General features: G+C 39.0%; 1 protein-coding gene across 1 annotated transcript; it reads right to left on the bottom strand.

The window, feature by feature from the left end:
- Positions 1 to 2,931: 2,931 nt before the first annotated feature.
- LOC140302297 (adhesion G-protein coupled receptor G2) lies at positions 2,932 to 17,385 on the bottom strand. The gene is made up of 10 exons (XM_072381133.1): positions 17,248 to 17,385; positions 16,947 to 17,069; positions 16,624 to 16,743; positions 16,426 to 16,465; positions 8,169 to 8,263; positions 7,964 to 8,079; positions 7,362 to 7,630; positions 4,233 to 4,338; positions 3,207 to 3,535; positions 2,932 to 3,082 (listed from the first exon to the last, which is right to left on the bottom strand). Exons 1-10 carry the CDS (start codon positions 17,383 to 17,385, stop codon positions 2,970 to 2,972), a joined length of 1,449 nt encoding a protein of 482 aa, XP_072237234.1. The 3' UTR covers positions 2,932 to 2,969.

Below are 17,385 nucleotides of genomic sequence, written 5' to 3'. Positions count from 1 at the left end.
TGAGGCAGGTTTAGTGGTATGTCTGTATTTAATTGGTCAGAAATGATAGAGTTGTGACGTGGATGGTTGTGTCGTTTAGATTGGTGAAAGGTCACTTTGCTTTGATTCCACTGGAAGCATCTGGATAGGGCAAAGGTTAGGGCAATGCCCTTAGCTCGAGTCACAGTAAAATAGCTTTTGCATTAAAGCTAACCAGCAATAAACATTACTAATAAGCTAACAGCTATTAGCATTAGCAACAAAGCTAACATTAACCTAGCACTCAACTAGCAATAAATTGGCAATAATCTAGCAGTTATTAGCATTAACAACAAAGCTAATACTAACCTATAAACTCGAGTCTGACGGCAAATTTAACTCTGGCGGCTCTAACAGCGTTTTGCATCACATGCATCTACGCAATATAATATCCAATGATTACCGAAAATATACCGATATCAGAACAAGAAGAACACAATTGAACACAAAAGGCAATTCAGGTAAAATGATCTTTTATCTAAACATCCCAGATCAAGACAAGTGCAAACAAAATAAAGCTGTGCATTACTGCATTACGTTTGGATGATAGAGGAGGCTTAACATCCAGCGTGGTCTGGGTGTATCTGAGGGATGCTGCCGTTGTTGCGGGCGGGTGTGCCTGCAGTTCTAAAACAAATTAACGATTATTAGACTAAAATATTGAAATATGTTTAACATGATATTAATAGCCTATAATATTGAAATATTACAGTTTTAGATTATATATGCCATGTTTGTAGTCGAGTTATTATGCAAACTGTTTTTTTGCATTTTGCATTCAACTTTTTCCCGCCATTTATTTGGGTAAAATTCTGCCACTCTGCCAATGTCTTTGACGTGGATGGTAGAGGCCTCACTGTAAATGAAACGCTCAAAATAAAAATAAATATTCGGCAAACCACCGGACGTTGAATAACATGGACGTTCTTCAATCTACCTGTCTCTAGAGATTTGGGTGAAAACAAGCTGTGAAACAAGGGTGCTCTGAAAACACCCCTATTAGCACTTGGTACTTTCCTCCTGATGAAATTAACCATAGACTGTATGAAATTAACACGGCAAAAAATCGACCAATCAGAATTTTGATCGACCCAGAACGTACCGACCATTAAATCGACCAGTTCACTAGGACTTTACAGCCCTACTAATCCTAGCTCTTAACCAGCAATAAACATTAGCAATAAGCTAGCAGTTACTAGCATAAGCACAAAGCTAATTATAATGTAGCTCCATACTAGCAGTAACAATGACGACAAGCTGAATTAGCCAAGCATTAAATTAACACTGGCTTCAGCGTAGCCTAGAGCATACGGCCTCCTAAGCTGTCATAGTTTAACATCAGCATTGGCACCGGCAGTACTCTAGCCTAGACATAGCCTAAACATACACATCCAGAAAATTTCCTTTTTAAACGCAATCTTGAATTGCTACTGGACAATTGTAGAATTACTGACTTGGATTAATACAACCAGTGTTATTGGTTATAACATATAGTGAGTGTGACACTCCAATATTTACAATATTGTTGCAGTGTGCAGAGACAAAAGCTGGGGTACCGGGTCGGAGGCTGTGATCTTTCAAGGTTGGTATTCTACAGTATGGTGTAATGGATACATAACGTGTAATTTCAGTATTCTGTTAAATGGGAGGGCTGTACATACTGGTTAATACAAACAAAATGCACTTTTTGAATATATCATACATAGTGTTGAAAAAATATATTTATCTCATTGACAAATTAGGTATTGAACAAAGCAGAATTGGCTGACATCATGGAGCCTGTAATTTTTGATGTAATTATATGAACATACGTTCAGAAAGTAAAAGTAAAAATTGCTATAGTGGGCAGTGTTTACAGCACAAAAATCATCAACTGGTCCAGTGTCCCATTCTCTCAGCATCAAGGTCAGGAGTTTAAATGCTGTCACGTACTTCCTGACTGCATTGCGGTCTACCTCTGATGTCTGAATTGTTTGATGTACTTGGCAGATTCTCAGGTCCACTTAATTCAAAAAGAGATTAATTTTGTTGGTAGGGGCACTTGTGAACTTAAAATGGACTTTGCATGAACTGGCATGATAGGCCAAGAGATTTGCAGGATGCTGACCCCCACAAATTGGACAGGTAAACTCGTCAAACATTCTGTATTCATGATACAGACAATATCAAAGATGCAGACTCCTGTTGCAATATTTTTACTTTTTTTTCTACATGTGACCAATTTTGAGTGACTAGACTTGGTTTGCTTCAGAATATATTTTTAACATGTGAAAACACTGAATTCACACTTGATTAACCTTTATTCAAAAAAGGGAAATAGAAAAAAAAATAGAGGAGCAGGCAGCAGTTCAATCAGTAGGTATTCAGAGAGAAATATACATACATGAAGTACATATATGTGTATATTCTAAACGTTAAACTTCAAGATTATCAACAATCGTTTACATTCAAACTAAAAGACATATCAGAATGATTATCAGAATAAATATCAGAATGATTCCTTGTCTCAGTCACTGTGAGCCAAAACGAGCAACAATATTCAATCATAACAATGTTTTTTTTCAATGGTAAGCAGATTTTACTGTGGATATGTAGTTTTTACTGTGATGTAGTTATCCAAACTTTTATTTTGTGTGACAAAAATGTTTGAAAAATAGATAAAACATTTTTATGACATTATACAGCAATGGACTAATTACATCTTTAAATTTAGATTTTGAAAAAAAGAAGTTGTTTAATAACTTGAGTCACAGTTCAAGGTACAGTTTTCAACATTTAACACACCAAATGGAACTAGATTTATATATTCAAAGGCATTTTATGAATAACATTGAAAATGCTAAAAGTTGCATAAAAAGTTTACAGTTAGAGTACAGAAAATTTCAATCTCACACAATCAAAGGGTTAGTGTTACTCTGCCATTATGGATCCACCAGAGAAGTAAGATACATCTACTCTGATTTCAGTCCTGATGTCCTCACAGGAGTTGAAGAGAGTTTTTCCTCCATCTCTCTCTTCCTCTGCTTCTTGGTTGAGAGACAGATCCACAGGAAGATGGAGAAACCTTGGCAGAAAGACACATGGACAGTTGAGATGGGGCTGATGTGAGACGCACAAGAAATTGTTAAAACCTTCATACAAGCACAAGTCAAACCAAATAAACCATGTCAAACAAACTGGCATCAGACCTTGTAAGGAGTTGAGGATGCAGAAAAGGTAAAGGATCGGGTAGTTGACAAATCCAGATCCCAGGAAGGCCAGGCCCCAGGTGGTCCCCATCAGGCAGGTAATACCCAGCAAAGTGAGGCCACTCTTGCACGATGCACTGAACCTTTGCGTATCTCCCCATGATTTTCCTTCGGTCTCAGCTCTGAACTTTGAGTTATTCTTCAACACTTGTTTCATTTTACAAATGCGAGAGGCTACTACCATCAATATGCCCGAGTTGAAGACAAATATTAGTGTAAAATATACCAGGTTCACTGAATAGAAGAAGGAGTCATCTGTGATCCAGCAGCTGTAAGACACATTGTGGGAATTTCAGATTGAGATCAAGAGAAGTCTGGTCTTTGCTGTTAGTCTGTCTGCTGTAAAACTCTTAGAATCTCTCCTTTCTGATTATCCAGTGCAGACTTTAATTAAAGAAACATAAGGCAGAGTTTCCCAACATGCAAGCTAAATAATCATACTGCTGAAAACTGGCCAGTACATTCATTTTTTGCAGGGAAAGTTGGGAAGAGATGGAAATGCAAAATGTTGTTCTGACGATTAAAAAAAACACAAAAATAATGCATGATCTCGACAAAGGAAGCAAACTGCAATTCAGCTGTTGCTTAGATCAGATCATGATTTAATATGGATAACCATCCATCCATTTTCTATACCCGTCGGTCGGGTCGCAGTCATTGGGCGAGAGGCAGGGTCCACTCTGCACAGGTTGCAGTCCATCACAGGGCCACACAGAGACAAGCAGCCACACACACACTCACACTCACTCCTAAGGGCAATTTTAGATACACCAATGAACCTAACATGCATGTTTGTGGACGATGGGAGGAAGCGGGAGTACCTGGAGAGAAGCCACGCATACACAGGGAGAACATGCAAACTCCACACAGAAAGGCCCCAGCCGGGAGTTCAACCTGGAACCCTCTCACTGTGAGGCGACAGTGCTCACCAGCACACCACCGTGCAAATAATCAGAAATGACTTACACTGGGTTGGTTTGGTTGGTATCAGACATAGACAAGTGGGTAACTCCATAGAATTGTTTGAAGTCTTTCACTCCCAAAGAGATTGCTACAATAACACCAGGAAACCCTAAGAATCGAACAGTTATACACACACAGACAAGGTTTGACATAATGTTAAGTAATGTATTAATGTGCAACATTTCTTTAAAGAACAATCTGTACAAGAAGGATTCAATATATCAAGTACACACAAAGTAGAATTTACCGTTATTAAACCTGAGTTTTGCATTTGGCCGTCACCACCTCGGTTTTCTGAAGCCAGAAGTGATTTGTCGAGAGGGAGGAGCACTCAGTTACAAGCTAAAGTTAGCATTAGTTTAGTTAGCAGTGTTTACCATAAGGTACATAAACCACAATATTAACAGAGATTCTAACTGTCTTAGAACCTCTGCCTTACTGTGTAATAAATCATTGATTTATATTCTGAGGGAACACCTGCACACTGATGCCAACAACATCATTTTGACTTGAAGAGAATTTTCTTGACACAGCGTTTCTTGAGAAGTTGATGCTTTTCTGGCCGCTTCTGCAATGGTTTCACTTTCCAAAGCCCAATTGCATGATTCTTAAGTTATTTTCTTTCTCTTTTTAAAATGGATATGGATAAAGTTCTTATGAGCAGTTAGCATCTTACCTACTGTTCACAGTTGTCCGAGCACTCTCAGTTTAGAAATACAGGGGGAGGGGGCTGATAAAGCTATGCTAGCTTCTACTCTAGATAAGGACTGGAGAAGAGAAATATTGTGCAATGTAGAGGGTCTCCCCGACCTTCCAATGTCGAGCAGTGTAAAAATCCAGAAAATAGCATTTGCTGAACCACTATTAGATTATCAAGTTGAGATGGTAAACTTATAGCAGTCAATTCGACTGTTCAAAAAGTCCTTCACTTGTCCCCAGTTCAAAAAACTCTTTAAAGGTGACACTTAGATCTCTCCTTTACCTCCTAATCTTTCCTATGCTGGCAGACTCAGTTAAGGGTTTTGCACAGAATCTCTTGAAAGGTGTTCTTAATGGTAGGAAATTATTAAGACATTTACTGCATAAGATTCAACCAGTTCCAAGGAGACTGTCAATTACCTTACACTCATGCATTATAACATCTAAAAAATCCCACATAATCATGTTATTATACAATATCACATAACAATATCGCTTTAACTGTTATCTCTGACAATGGCAAAAAAGAACACAAACAAACCAAGCAAGTTTTTGTATTTTCAAGATTACAAACCAACTGGATGTGGAAAAAAAATCCATTAATGAATCAGCCTTCACATTGTACAAGTCCTTGAATCTTGATGCATGTGCTGTCGATAATCCTACACTAGAAAATGTACTTCATCAGACAAGTAAAGGTAACTCAGACTCATGAGTATTGTGCAGTTTACCAATAACTGGTGAACATAAAAAAACAGATTTTTTAGTATAAAGCAGGTTGTGCACTCATTACCTGTGAAAAGGCTAAAAGAGAAGTGAGTGGAGTGACCCGACTGTAAATGGTCTGAAAAGTCAGAAATAGTGTGCTGGTCAATCCTATCATACCAAATCAGTCGCATGGGTTCTCTCAGTCACAGAACACTCTTCTTGTCTCTGCATTCATTTCCTTCCTTTGTTGTCAGAAACTCTTTGAAAACCATGCTGCAGATAAGACCATTTTTTTCTTTAAGTTAGCTGTAAAGTTCATCTATGTAAATGATTCATTTAGAATCCTTAACTTGTACTATAATGAAAATCTCTTCTTAAGGTGCTTTTTGCAACTAAACTTATTTTTTCACTAACGTCTATGGCTCCCTCATTGGTATCAAACGCCAGCCTGGTTTCCATTGACTGGTGAAACAAATCTGAAGCAATTGTAGTGAACTCCAGTGTGGAATTTAATACAAACTTAAGACTTTAAATGACTCCAACATTCTTTTGTGGGATGGTCAGTGTGGAAATACCAGATGGGGGATCTCTACACCAAGGAAGAGAAATTTACACCAACCTTTGGCCCATGAAAGTGAATTTAAGTTCACTTCATCAGAGTTGGTCAGCAACCAAAACCAACTCCAACACTTGGACAGTTCTTGTCATTTTGCGGTGAATTCCCCTACACCCCGTTCCGCCCCCCACGGAGAAGCAGCGACCTGTCTCAGACAACTTGAATGTCCCCAAAGTCACCCACGACAAAGGCCTGTCGAATAAATCCTTATAATTCATTACATCACGCTACATGTGCCACTATATGATCTTTGGGAAAGTCTACAGAAAAATTAAAAGAAGGTGACTGGTTTGAAACTAACAAACTGATCTGTGTAATGTCACCATAAGGAAGCAGCATAGACTACGTTTCTAGCAACTACATTTCAGTAGATGAAGTAGTTGTCCTAACCAGAAAGCGAGAGGTCTTACCTCAAGACAAGACAATACAAGACAACTTGACATCCACAAGAGGAAACTGGAGACAGATAGTCAAACTAACCCCCTCAGAATATGCTTCCATATATATTGATGTATGTCGATAAGCCACAAACAAAAGGTTGAGTTAGTCGAGGACTCAGATAATACTTCACTATTCACAAATTCAACAATTTTGCTCATAAAACGGTTCATGCAGTTCGCTTGAAAATTTTATTTAGGTTAGAAATAGAAAATCAGAAAAGAAAGATCAACTATTGACTTCTATAAAGTGGAAAACTATTAAAACTCACTGCTTGTCCTAAACCGAAATCAAGGGTAGGATTAAATAGGTGTATCCCCTAAGCTCTGAAAATTAAATTTCTGAGTTGTGCGCTTGTGCACAAAGCCTCGGTAGGATGTCTGGATTGGTAGGATGGAATCTTGGAATACTGGAAAACAGCTGGTGAGTCACATTGCTCTAACCTTTGTCAAGGCAGACACAATTTGCAAAGTTGTATCTATTCCCTACTGTATCGATTGCATCATTGTCTTCTTCAAAACAACTAAAAACCACCTTAAGCAAGTGTACAAACTTTTTTCCCACCATTTCCATTCAGCTTTCTTATCCATATATTTTTGATGCAAGTAAAAAAATGGAAGGAAACGAAGCTTCTGATAAGTAATATTAGCATGTAATATTGCAGAACTCACCCCATCCAACAAGAGACAGTTTGAGCAGGTAGTACTTGTAGTGGGTGTTAAACACCTTTATCAGCAGCAGATAGAGGTGAAGCGCCTCTATGGCCATCCAGGTGAAACAGCAGAGCAGGGAGTAATGCATGAGCGCTGCAACACACTCACACACCCACTCTGACTTGACTGTGGCCCCCCACTCAGTCAGCAAGAAGGTTGTATTGAGCAGAAACAAGGCCCCGCTCAGGGAGACATGAATAGCAATGGAGTAGTCCATTTTGTGGTTCCTGAGGAGGAGAAACGAGAACATACAGGGAAGACATATGTCCAGACAGTCCACAGGAAAGACAAGACACCATTTTTTAGTGTGCAACTGCTGCATTATGAGCTTTAATACAGATCTCTGAGCTCTGTAACTCATTAGCTTAACTTTGTTTGCTCTGCAGGTGGCGGTTATGCTAAAAGAAACACACCCACTGCTTCCCACAAGTATCAGTGATGGATTTAATACTTTCTTTTTTAATTCAGCTTTACAAAGCTGTATGAGGAAGTTAAAGTGCACACCACTGTTAGAGCTCACAAATATACACGAGTGTTACATTTAAGGGTTTTATACCTACCTGTTAAATACATATATTATGATGGATAAAGCACAGAAGAAAGCTGATAGGCCACAGCCTATATAACTTATGTATGACAATATTTCCCAGTGGGCTTCGGCAATAGGTTCTCTAATCTGCATGAGAAAAACATGGGAAAGATCATAGAAAAATGTCAAACAGCACTTATTGTTTGTTTGTTGTCTGTGTAATTCATTCTTGTTACCAGCAGGACAGCAAAGGCTGTTGTATGGTTGCAGCTGCAAATAGTATTGTTTTTGTCATTTTGGGTCTCACATCCACCTGTTTTCCAGGCCCAATCTGAAACCAGCAAGAACATGCAGCAAGTTAGTTAGCCTCTTAAACTAAGCCACATTTTTCATCTATGAACTTATAAATGGGCAGATGCCTTGTTTCTGTACATCTTTTCAAACACGTGATCTATTTTCAAATCTAATGCAACACTGACACATGAAAATTCAATTGAACTATTATTAAGCTGATTATTAACTTATTGTATTGGAATATCGATGTCAGTGAGAAAAACAATAGAGGAAGAGGATATTTCTTATTTTTGTTTCAAGAAAAACTGCATGAAGTCTCAGTAAATAAACTCTTCTTGTCCATGAATGAAGTTTGAACAATGAGTGTGCGTCAGCTAAGAATGTGGCATACGAGATGTGGAAGTGAGCTCATTAAGTGGTGCAGTAGGCAGGTACCGTCACCACAGCAACAGTGACTAAAACCATCAATACTGCTCTTGGAGTCCATGGCAATGGAATGTTGGGATTTTTATTGGGATCATGCCTGCGTCTCAGATACTGCTTTGCCCATCTGCCTGAGCTCCACATTTCCGGGATCTAACCGTCTTACTGTAAATCCTATAGGGGTGCAACGGTACAGGTAACCCATGGTACGGTCCGTACCTCGGTGTTTGGGCCAGCGTTTCGGTTTAGTTTCGGTACGTGTTTTGTTGTAAAGAGAATTTTTTTGTCTTCCAAAATTCTATCTTTATTTTGCTTGTCAGCATAAACTGTAAACATACCAGTATCGCTGGTGTACTGAATAATATATCACTTTTTTTCAAGTTAACAGTTACTAAACGCAACTTTCAAATGGTAAAATTAAAATTCTGACTCGGATAACAGAAATTCCGACATTCGTGTACAACTTGAATGCACCATTAGTCCTAGCACACAAACGGCGTCCTCTCAATGCGCTGCAATGTAATGAGTCTAACGGAACATTACTCCACTGTTAGACTCTGTTAGCCCAGCCGTCCAGACCACAGACCGGCCCCCACTAGACGGCCCACCGACTATTAGCAATCGCCAGTTCGGCGGCCAGTCCACTACTGCTCTCAACTTCTCCGCTAGTGCTGGCCATGCCTCTTTGTTTTCTTTTTTCCGCTTCCACTTTGAACCTGCCTCCAGTTACAACAGTGTGACTGACAGTGGGTGCGTGGGTGGAGGCACAACAGTGATTGGACATTAACTCGCGTCTCGTGGGGAGGGCTTTTCACCTGCCTGGACAGGCACACACAGCGGCCTGTAAAGCATCAGCGCAAAATGAATTGCAAAACCGACAACCAGAGGTTCGTAAGGGTGTATTGTCTCCAGGGGCGGATCTAGAAAAATATTTATGGGCTGGCGAGAAAGGGGCAGGAATTTTTGAGGGGTGGCAACATATGTCAGATGTATATATATATACTGAATTTAATCACAGTTTGATGAGAAATAGTACGTACACACTACACAAGGGCACGGGCGCCATTTACAAACGTTTTATAATGTATCTATAAAAGAGACATTAAAAAACAACAATACCGCTTCATGTTCAGCAGGATTTACACCATTTACACCAGTGTTGCATTTTAAACATTTTTTTTCCCTCACACTTTAGGTTTTATTAAAGGTGATATCAGATTTTCTCAGTTGCCATAACAAAGATATAAATACAGAAATTTGCAGATTCTATTCAGGTCATCATTTCTCCTGGCTTCTCCCTGGAGGGTCTTAGGGAAACTCTCCCACATTGGCTGCACCTCATATCTAGACTTGGATACGTCTAGAACAGTAATTCCCAACCTGGGGGCTTTTCAACTTTATTCTTAAAATAAATCTGTTACAAAAACGAGGCAATATCAGGACAGTTACCTCGATTTGGGTTTTATGGTAGGCCAGGACACATTTCGGCCAGAATGTGTCATTTGTGCTGAGAAGCTAGCTAATGACAGCATGAAGCCAAGCAAACTCAAACGACACCAGGAGACTCAACCCCCCCGAGACTGCTGGTGAAAGTCGGGAATATTTTGAGAGGAAGAAGAAGCTAGCACTATCAAGAAGATCTACGGACATTAGAAGAGCTTTTGAAAGAGCAGGTAGTGATTTACACAGAGCCACGGAGGCATCATCTGAGTGTTCACTATTAACTGCTAAGGCTAAAAAGCCACACAGAACAGCTTATCGAGCGGCTGTTTAGACCACAGGTGGCTGATAAAGTGAGAACTGTCCCGCTATCTGACAACACTGTCAAAGACAGAATTGATAAAATGGCGAAACAATTGCCAAAACCAGCTGCATGAAAAGCTTAAGACTTCTCCCTTTGCCATTCAGCTGGATGAAATGACAACGGTTGCAGAGGAGTCCATCCGATCTAACAACGACAACAACAGGCCAGGATACATTTTTAGCTGTGGACTCATATTTCTGCCCTATGAAAACCTGGTTGCGTGTTGCACTGACGGGGCCGCCTGAAGGAAAAAGCCCCAGGGTGCGCCATTTCCAACTGCAAGCTGCATCGCCATGCATTGGCCAGTAAAAAACTTTCAGAAGACCTCAGCAACACCCTGTCAACTGTTGTTAAAGTGGTAAATTTCATTAAAGCTCTCCCTTCTAATCAGAAACTTTTTGCCCAACTGTGCAAGGAGGCACATCAGACATTACTGCAAGATGGTTGTGCGTTTTATGGAACTGCAAGAAAAAAATAAATGAATTCTTGCAACATCACAACCAACCACTGTGTGAACAGCTGACTGGTACGTTTTGGATCAAAGCAACACTGTATAATGAGATGAACAAGCGGATGCAGGGACCCGAATCAAAGGTCATGCAGTGCAAAGACGCTCTGCATGCTTTTGTGCGCAAACTGGAGTACAGAGCTGCAAAAATGTCAAATGGGGACTTGCAGCATTTTCCACTTCTGCTGAAGCAGTCTGTTGGCACTGTCACCCGGCACATGAAGCTGCTCCGTGAGGAGGTTAAGAGCCGCTTTGCAGACATCGACGACTATTTGTCAGAAATGTGGGTGATGGATCCCTACATTTCCAGCATGGAGGACGTGGCGTACCTCGGCTGTGAAGATGAACTTTGTGACCTTAAAGCTGATTCTGTGTCAAAAAAATATTTCCAGGACAACGGATACAAGCGGTTTTGGATCGTCAAAGGACACACTGCCGCTCCCACTCTGGCCAAACATGCAGTAACAAAGGTTATTCTCTCATTTAGTACTACCTACCTGTCTGAGACAGCCAGTGCCCTTATAACAATAAAGACAAAAGCCCGGAACAGACTCGATGTCCACCAGGACTTTAGGCTGGCTGTCACAACCATCACACCTGACGTGGCATCCCTGGTCAGAGGTATGCAAGCCCAAGGTGGCCATTAGTTTATGAAAATACAATGTTTATTGTGAGAATGCTTTAAGGCATTCTCACTATTGTTTTCCTGTTTCTCTTTTTTGACACTTAACTACTCCTGCAATCTTTCACCGATTTCAACAATTCTGGTATCAAAACGTTCAGCTTGTTCAGCACATTCCGGCTATGACTTTTGGTGTTGATATCTTTTATACTTTTTAAACTATTTCACTTTTATTCAAATTTTTCCCCTCATTCAAATGAATGGAAATTTCTTTCAACTCCTCAAAAACTTCCTCCTCTTTCCAACCTAACTAGTTCAGCATATTTTCAGCTAGAGACACCATTCAAACTTTAAAATGTTCACAAGACATTCAGCTATTACCAAATAATTCAGCTTTTTAAAATATTAAGCCAATTCTGAAATATGACAGTTTCAAAACCATGAACATTTTTGCTCCTTCTTGATTTTTATGAATGAGAAGATTAGAGTGGCACACTGATCATTTTAACTTTTTCTGATATTCAAACAAATTCCTCTAACTTTCATACTGTTTAACTCAGACAAACAAATTATACATTAAAATGTAGGTACACTTGTCGTCTTTCAGCTGATGTAACTACTGAAGAGTAGTTTACAGAATTTCAGCTATGAGCCTTGAAGCGAGAGAAACCTTTCAATTTCTATCACTAACTCCAATGGAAATTTGGTCTGACGCCAGAGACAGGTTCAACTGTGTTCAACTCGCTGCCGTTTAAATTTCCTTCACTCCATTGAAATAAAAACTACATTGCCGCGTTCCTCCAAGCCTTTTGCTTCTTACGGTCTTCAAATTATTTTCCTCGCTCTTCCAGTTTTCTCACAGGAGGTCATAGTATCCAAAAAAGCTATTTCTGCAGGTTATACAGGGAGAGAGCTGCAGCTGATTACAAACATTCCTATCACTGATGACATCACTCTTCCACTCCCTGCTGTATATTACACTGAAGCCATTTTAACTATTACTCACTTGATTTCTGCTAAATTTTCAACTAATCCATTCAACTTAAAAAGCATTCTCACTGCTGTTTCGCAGGAACAGCTTTTTCTAGTTGTTATTGATGTTAGTTATTGTAATGGTTGTACATAAACAGCAGTGTAGTTGGGTCAGAAACTGTCACAGATCTCCTGTTTCAGTAAATTGTCTTAAGCAACTTAGAGCTGCTGATAGATCTCTGAAAATTATATTTTTTATTTATTATTATTTTTTCTATATGTAAGAAGGTGTGTGTATGCCCACTGTGTTAAGTTGTTATAGAAACAACTGTTTAACTTTAATGTTTTGCAGCTAACGTCCTTCAAGTTATTTGTGACAGAAGGGGAAAAAAACTGTATGCTGATCTGATGTATATCTGACTATTTAATTTGTGATAAAAATAGGCCTACTCTGTATGGCAGGAAGAAAGTTAAGTTCATGTTCAAACGGTGAAGTTTAAATGTTGAAGTTTAAATACTCTCTTGAAAAGAGACATGTTTATGTCCTTGCAGTTGTTGTTTTTTGTGTACGACACTTGATGACATAAAATGATTGTAGAACAAAGGGAATAACTGTTTTTTTTTGTAAATAAATGACTTGATAACTTCATTCTTTTGATGCATTTGTGCAGACAGGGGTCACAGCTGGGAGAGGAGGGTGTGGGGGACCTTGCTTGTCTTGGACACAGGCAGGGGGGGCTTTAAGAAAAAGAGGTTGGGAACCACTGGTCTAGAAGATGGAGGGGAGGAAAGATTTAAACTGCATTACATCTGAACCAATTATAAAATACAACTAGTAAAAATATAATCAATTTGGAACTGCCATTGATTAGTTATAACCATCTGACTGTGTTAACACACACTAACATTTTAGCCAGGAAGAGTATTTTTAACTTCATTTGTTTAATTTTGGAATTTAACCTGAGTAATAGATCTAAAATACATTGTACACAAAATATTAAAACTCTGTCCCCATCTCATCACACTTTCAAGTTTCCCTAATTATTTATATTTAAGCAAACATGAATATTCATATTTATCTAAAGAAGACTAAGCAATGTCTCTTAAATACACTAACTTATTCATACCTAACTTAGAATACTGTGCAGCAACAATTTCCATAACATGTGGACCAGCTCGACTGGAGATCTTTGGTGGTGGCTCGGGCACTGCACAACACATTGTCTCTCGCTTTCTCCCTCCTCATCTTGATGATGCTCTCCCCCCCTCCATATCTTCACTGCTCCTCATGTCCCTGGTCGCCTTGGCCTTGTGTTCTATCTCTGTCATGTTTCTGTTGCCCTTCTCTCTCTCCTTCTACCTCATCTCCTCCAAGTTGTTCATTTTCTACTTCTCTGGCCTTTCTCTTTGATGAGAAAAACTACATATGCTACCTTTCCTCTTCATTTCTGTAAGATGATTCAAAGTAACTTTACAAAGTTTTCCTTGACAGACGTTGAATGAATATTAGCTTTTGTAGCCTACTTCACACGGGACTAACATCAGACCTAGGCTAGGTCACCTCGCTAACATTATGTATAGTTAGCGAAATAACGTCCTTCAACCTGATTTTTATCATCTCAAAATCAGAATCGCAACTATGCTAGCACTGTGCTTTCATTATAATTTAATTTCTTAATAGATAGTTAATCAGTTTTTACCTCTTTGCTCCCAGCCCTCTCGCTTCGCGCCATTCAGTTTTCCAAACAAAGCAGCCTCCTGCCGCACTATATCATCGGCACTGGCGTCATCGCATAACTTTTCTTTTAATACGTTGCTGCCAACTGAGGTGGCATTAGGGGTAGCGAGGCTTTTGTTTAGGGTGGCATTAGCCACCCCGGTAGATCCGCCCATGATTGTCTCGTACATAGCGGACCGAACGGTTCAATATTTAACCGAGTACCGTTGCATGCCTAATATCCTGTGTGCAATAGAAAGATGTGCAGTGTTACACCTGCCTCAGCTTAAATTTGAACTGGAAATTTGTATAGCACTTTTCAATCAACATTGCAACTCAAAGTACATTATAGGGCAGAAGTAACACTCAAAAAATATAGAGAGATAAAAGACACTTAAAAGATGAAAAATAATAACTAAAATGCAGTCTGTGGGAACCAATAGAGTATTAACAGAATAGAAAATAAAGGCGAGTAAGTGTATGAAATTGTTCAAAATATAAACATATAAAGATTTTAAGAAGACATGTAGGCACAAAATGGTCAGTGGGTTAAATATAAGCATGTACAAACAAGTAGGGTTTTAAGTCTGTTTTTTAAAACTGATAGGGTTTCAACATTTGGTACCCAGACCAGGAGCAGGTTCCACAGGAAAGGAGCCCGATGACTGAAATCTCTGGTTCCCACTTCTGGGGACCATGGGTGAGGCTATGCTCCCAGTGCAAAGACCTCTAGTATAGGGAACAATAAGATCTTTATAAGTAAGTGAGATGGACAAAGGTCAGTTTGGGCTGGTTATACGGAGGATTTTAAATTCTATCCCAAGTTTTATCAGGAGCCAATTTAGAGAGGCCAACACAGGAGAAATGTGACCTCTCGTAGTGGTCACAGTCATTACTCTGGCTGCAGCATTTGGGGTCAACTGAAGGACTTTAAGAGGGTTGTTTGGAGACCCAGTTAAAATTGCATTGCAGCAATCTAACTGTGGTATTATGAATGCATGAACTAGTTTTCCACAGTTGAAAACATATTCCTAATTTTGGTAATGTTTCACTTGTAAAGGAAGGTCACTGTACAGACCTGTTTAATATGAATGTTAAAAGACAAATCGCTATTGAAAATAACTCCAAGGCTACTCATAGTATTACTAAAGGGCAAGGTAATGCCATCCAGAGTAAGAATGCAGTTGGATAGAGAATTTCTAAGGTTTTGAGGGCCAATACCAATGACGTTTTGCTTGGGTTCAAAAGTAGGACATTTTCAGTTATCCAGACCTTTATATCTCAAAGAATGGCATTTTTATACATCATTTTAGAGATGATGAAGTACAGAAGTGTTGATAAGGGGCAGAACATTCTAGCTGGGATGGGGACACAAGGCCTTTTCATATTTATATGTTTTGTCTTTCCAGGCTTGGTAAGGTTCTTCAGATGTGAAGGAACATAATTTTCTTTTCAGTTTCTCATTGTATATTGAACTGAGGAGGACATCTATTATGAGCAAAGACGACGCATCTATCCATTTGCAGCTCTTTCAACTGGCAGGAATGCGGCCTCGTCTTCCAAGTCTGCGCAGTTTCTCCCTCTGAATAGAGGACGTTTTCAGCACGTCTTTTATGTACTATTACTAAGCCTTTTAGCTTAAAGAAGAAAAATTACTCAAATGCATTCTCATTACATAATCATGTGCTCATGGTATTTTTGTCGATACATCGTAAGTCTATGTGATAGTGCTTGTTAGATTTAGTCTCAATGTTTGATTTAAATCTTTAAAACGTATGCCACCTTTATTCTCACTACTTTGACTTTGTTTTTGGATGCTTTTCAACTTTATTCTTAAGATTTGGAATTCATTACTACTCTTATTGTGTGTTAATTTTGTGTATAGCACCTTGTTCAACTATAGTTGCCTTATGACTGGATTTAAATTTGATTTATTCATGACATTACAACTACACTCCTGACAGTGTGACTTTATCCTCAACAAAATTAATCTATTCTCAAATATATATATATATAAATATACAGTCATTGAAAAAATTCTTCCTCCTCTTTTATTTTCTCCATGTGGCCCTAATTCTCTGTCATACTGGCACAATACAAAGTAACAAGAATACTGCTTGTGTGGCTGTTGGCAAAAAATGACATACACCTACCGTATTCATCAAAATAGTGGCACACTAAGTGTGATTTATACTGTAAAAACACAAAATAGAGCTATATTAAGGTTAAGAATGTCATTCAAACAAACATTTTAAAGACTCGATTGCTGTCTTTTCTTGAGCCAGCAGTTGATGACAAAACAGACTGACATTAAAATCTAAAAACATACAAGCAAAAACATTTATACTTACATCTTTGTCTGTTTGAGTGTTTTTAAAAATCATCTTTATTGGGGACTTGAGATTCTGCAGGCGTCGCTGCCCAGATATCTCTATCCTCAGAACTGTTGATCGGATATTCTCCTCGTCTAACTGAAATGGGGAAAGTCACAGTGCAGTGATGCAGGGAAAAGCTGGCTATACACACGTGGGGTTGTTTTTCTGTGTCTCTAAATAACTATATATGAATTAAGAATGCATACTGGCAAAGACAACATTTCAAAGGTAAATTATTGAAATATGAAGGTGTCAAAATTGTGGGTAAGATACAAGAGTACATGGAATATAAAATATACCAGAAAATGACTGTGCTGCATGTAGCAGACCAATCCAATGATCCTCTCCTTCTGTTGGATGGTGCCCAAAGCATCTTTAGGCAGCCAAATTTCAGGAACAGATGAATTGTTTTGGGGCAGCATCTAACAGTGGAAATGAGAACACAAAAAACAACAATGTTAATTTGAACCTAATCAGGAAATGAACCCAACCAAAGTACTACAGACATTGTAAATGTAAAAAAGACAAGAGGACATTTAATGCCACACAGTCCAAATCATTCTTATTCCCTCTTAACACAACCACGACATCATCATCTACCGGATGAGCTTCTATCTTGAGTGTGGGGTTGGCTCCTGCGGCGCTGAGAGCATCATCCATTATGTTGTTCACTTTCAGTGAGATATCCCGCAGATCGTAGTTCACATGAGTTCTGTCCTCAAACTGGGTTGTATCCAT

The sequence above is a fragment of the Leuresthes tenuis genome, unplaced genomic scaffold, assembly GCF_036924035.1.
Source record: "Leuresthes tenuis unplaced genomic scaffold, fLeuTen1.0.hap1 SCAF_2, whole genome shotgun sequence".
Classification (NCBI taxonomy): Eukaryota; Metazoa; Chordata; class Actinopteri; order Atheriniformes; family Atherinopsidae; genus Leuresthes; species Leuresthes tenuis.
The sequence above is the reverse complement of the archived record's forward strand: the minus strand, read 5'-3'. Positions and strand labels throughout refer to the sequence as shown.

Coding starts and splice junctions, on each gene's coding strand:
- LOC140302297 (XM_072381133.1), bottom strand. CDS start 17,385: ATGGATACAACCCAGTTTGAGGACAGAACTCATGTGAACTACGATCTG. Junction 16,744..16,946: donor TGCAGCACAGTCATTTTCTG/GTATATTTTATA, acceptor TCCCCATTTCAG/TTAGACGAGGAGAATATCCG. Junction 8,264..16,425: donor CCACTATTTTGATGAATACG/GTAGGTGTATGT, acceptor TGCTGGTTTCAG/ATTGGGCCTGGAAAACAGGT.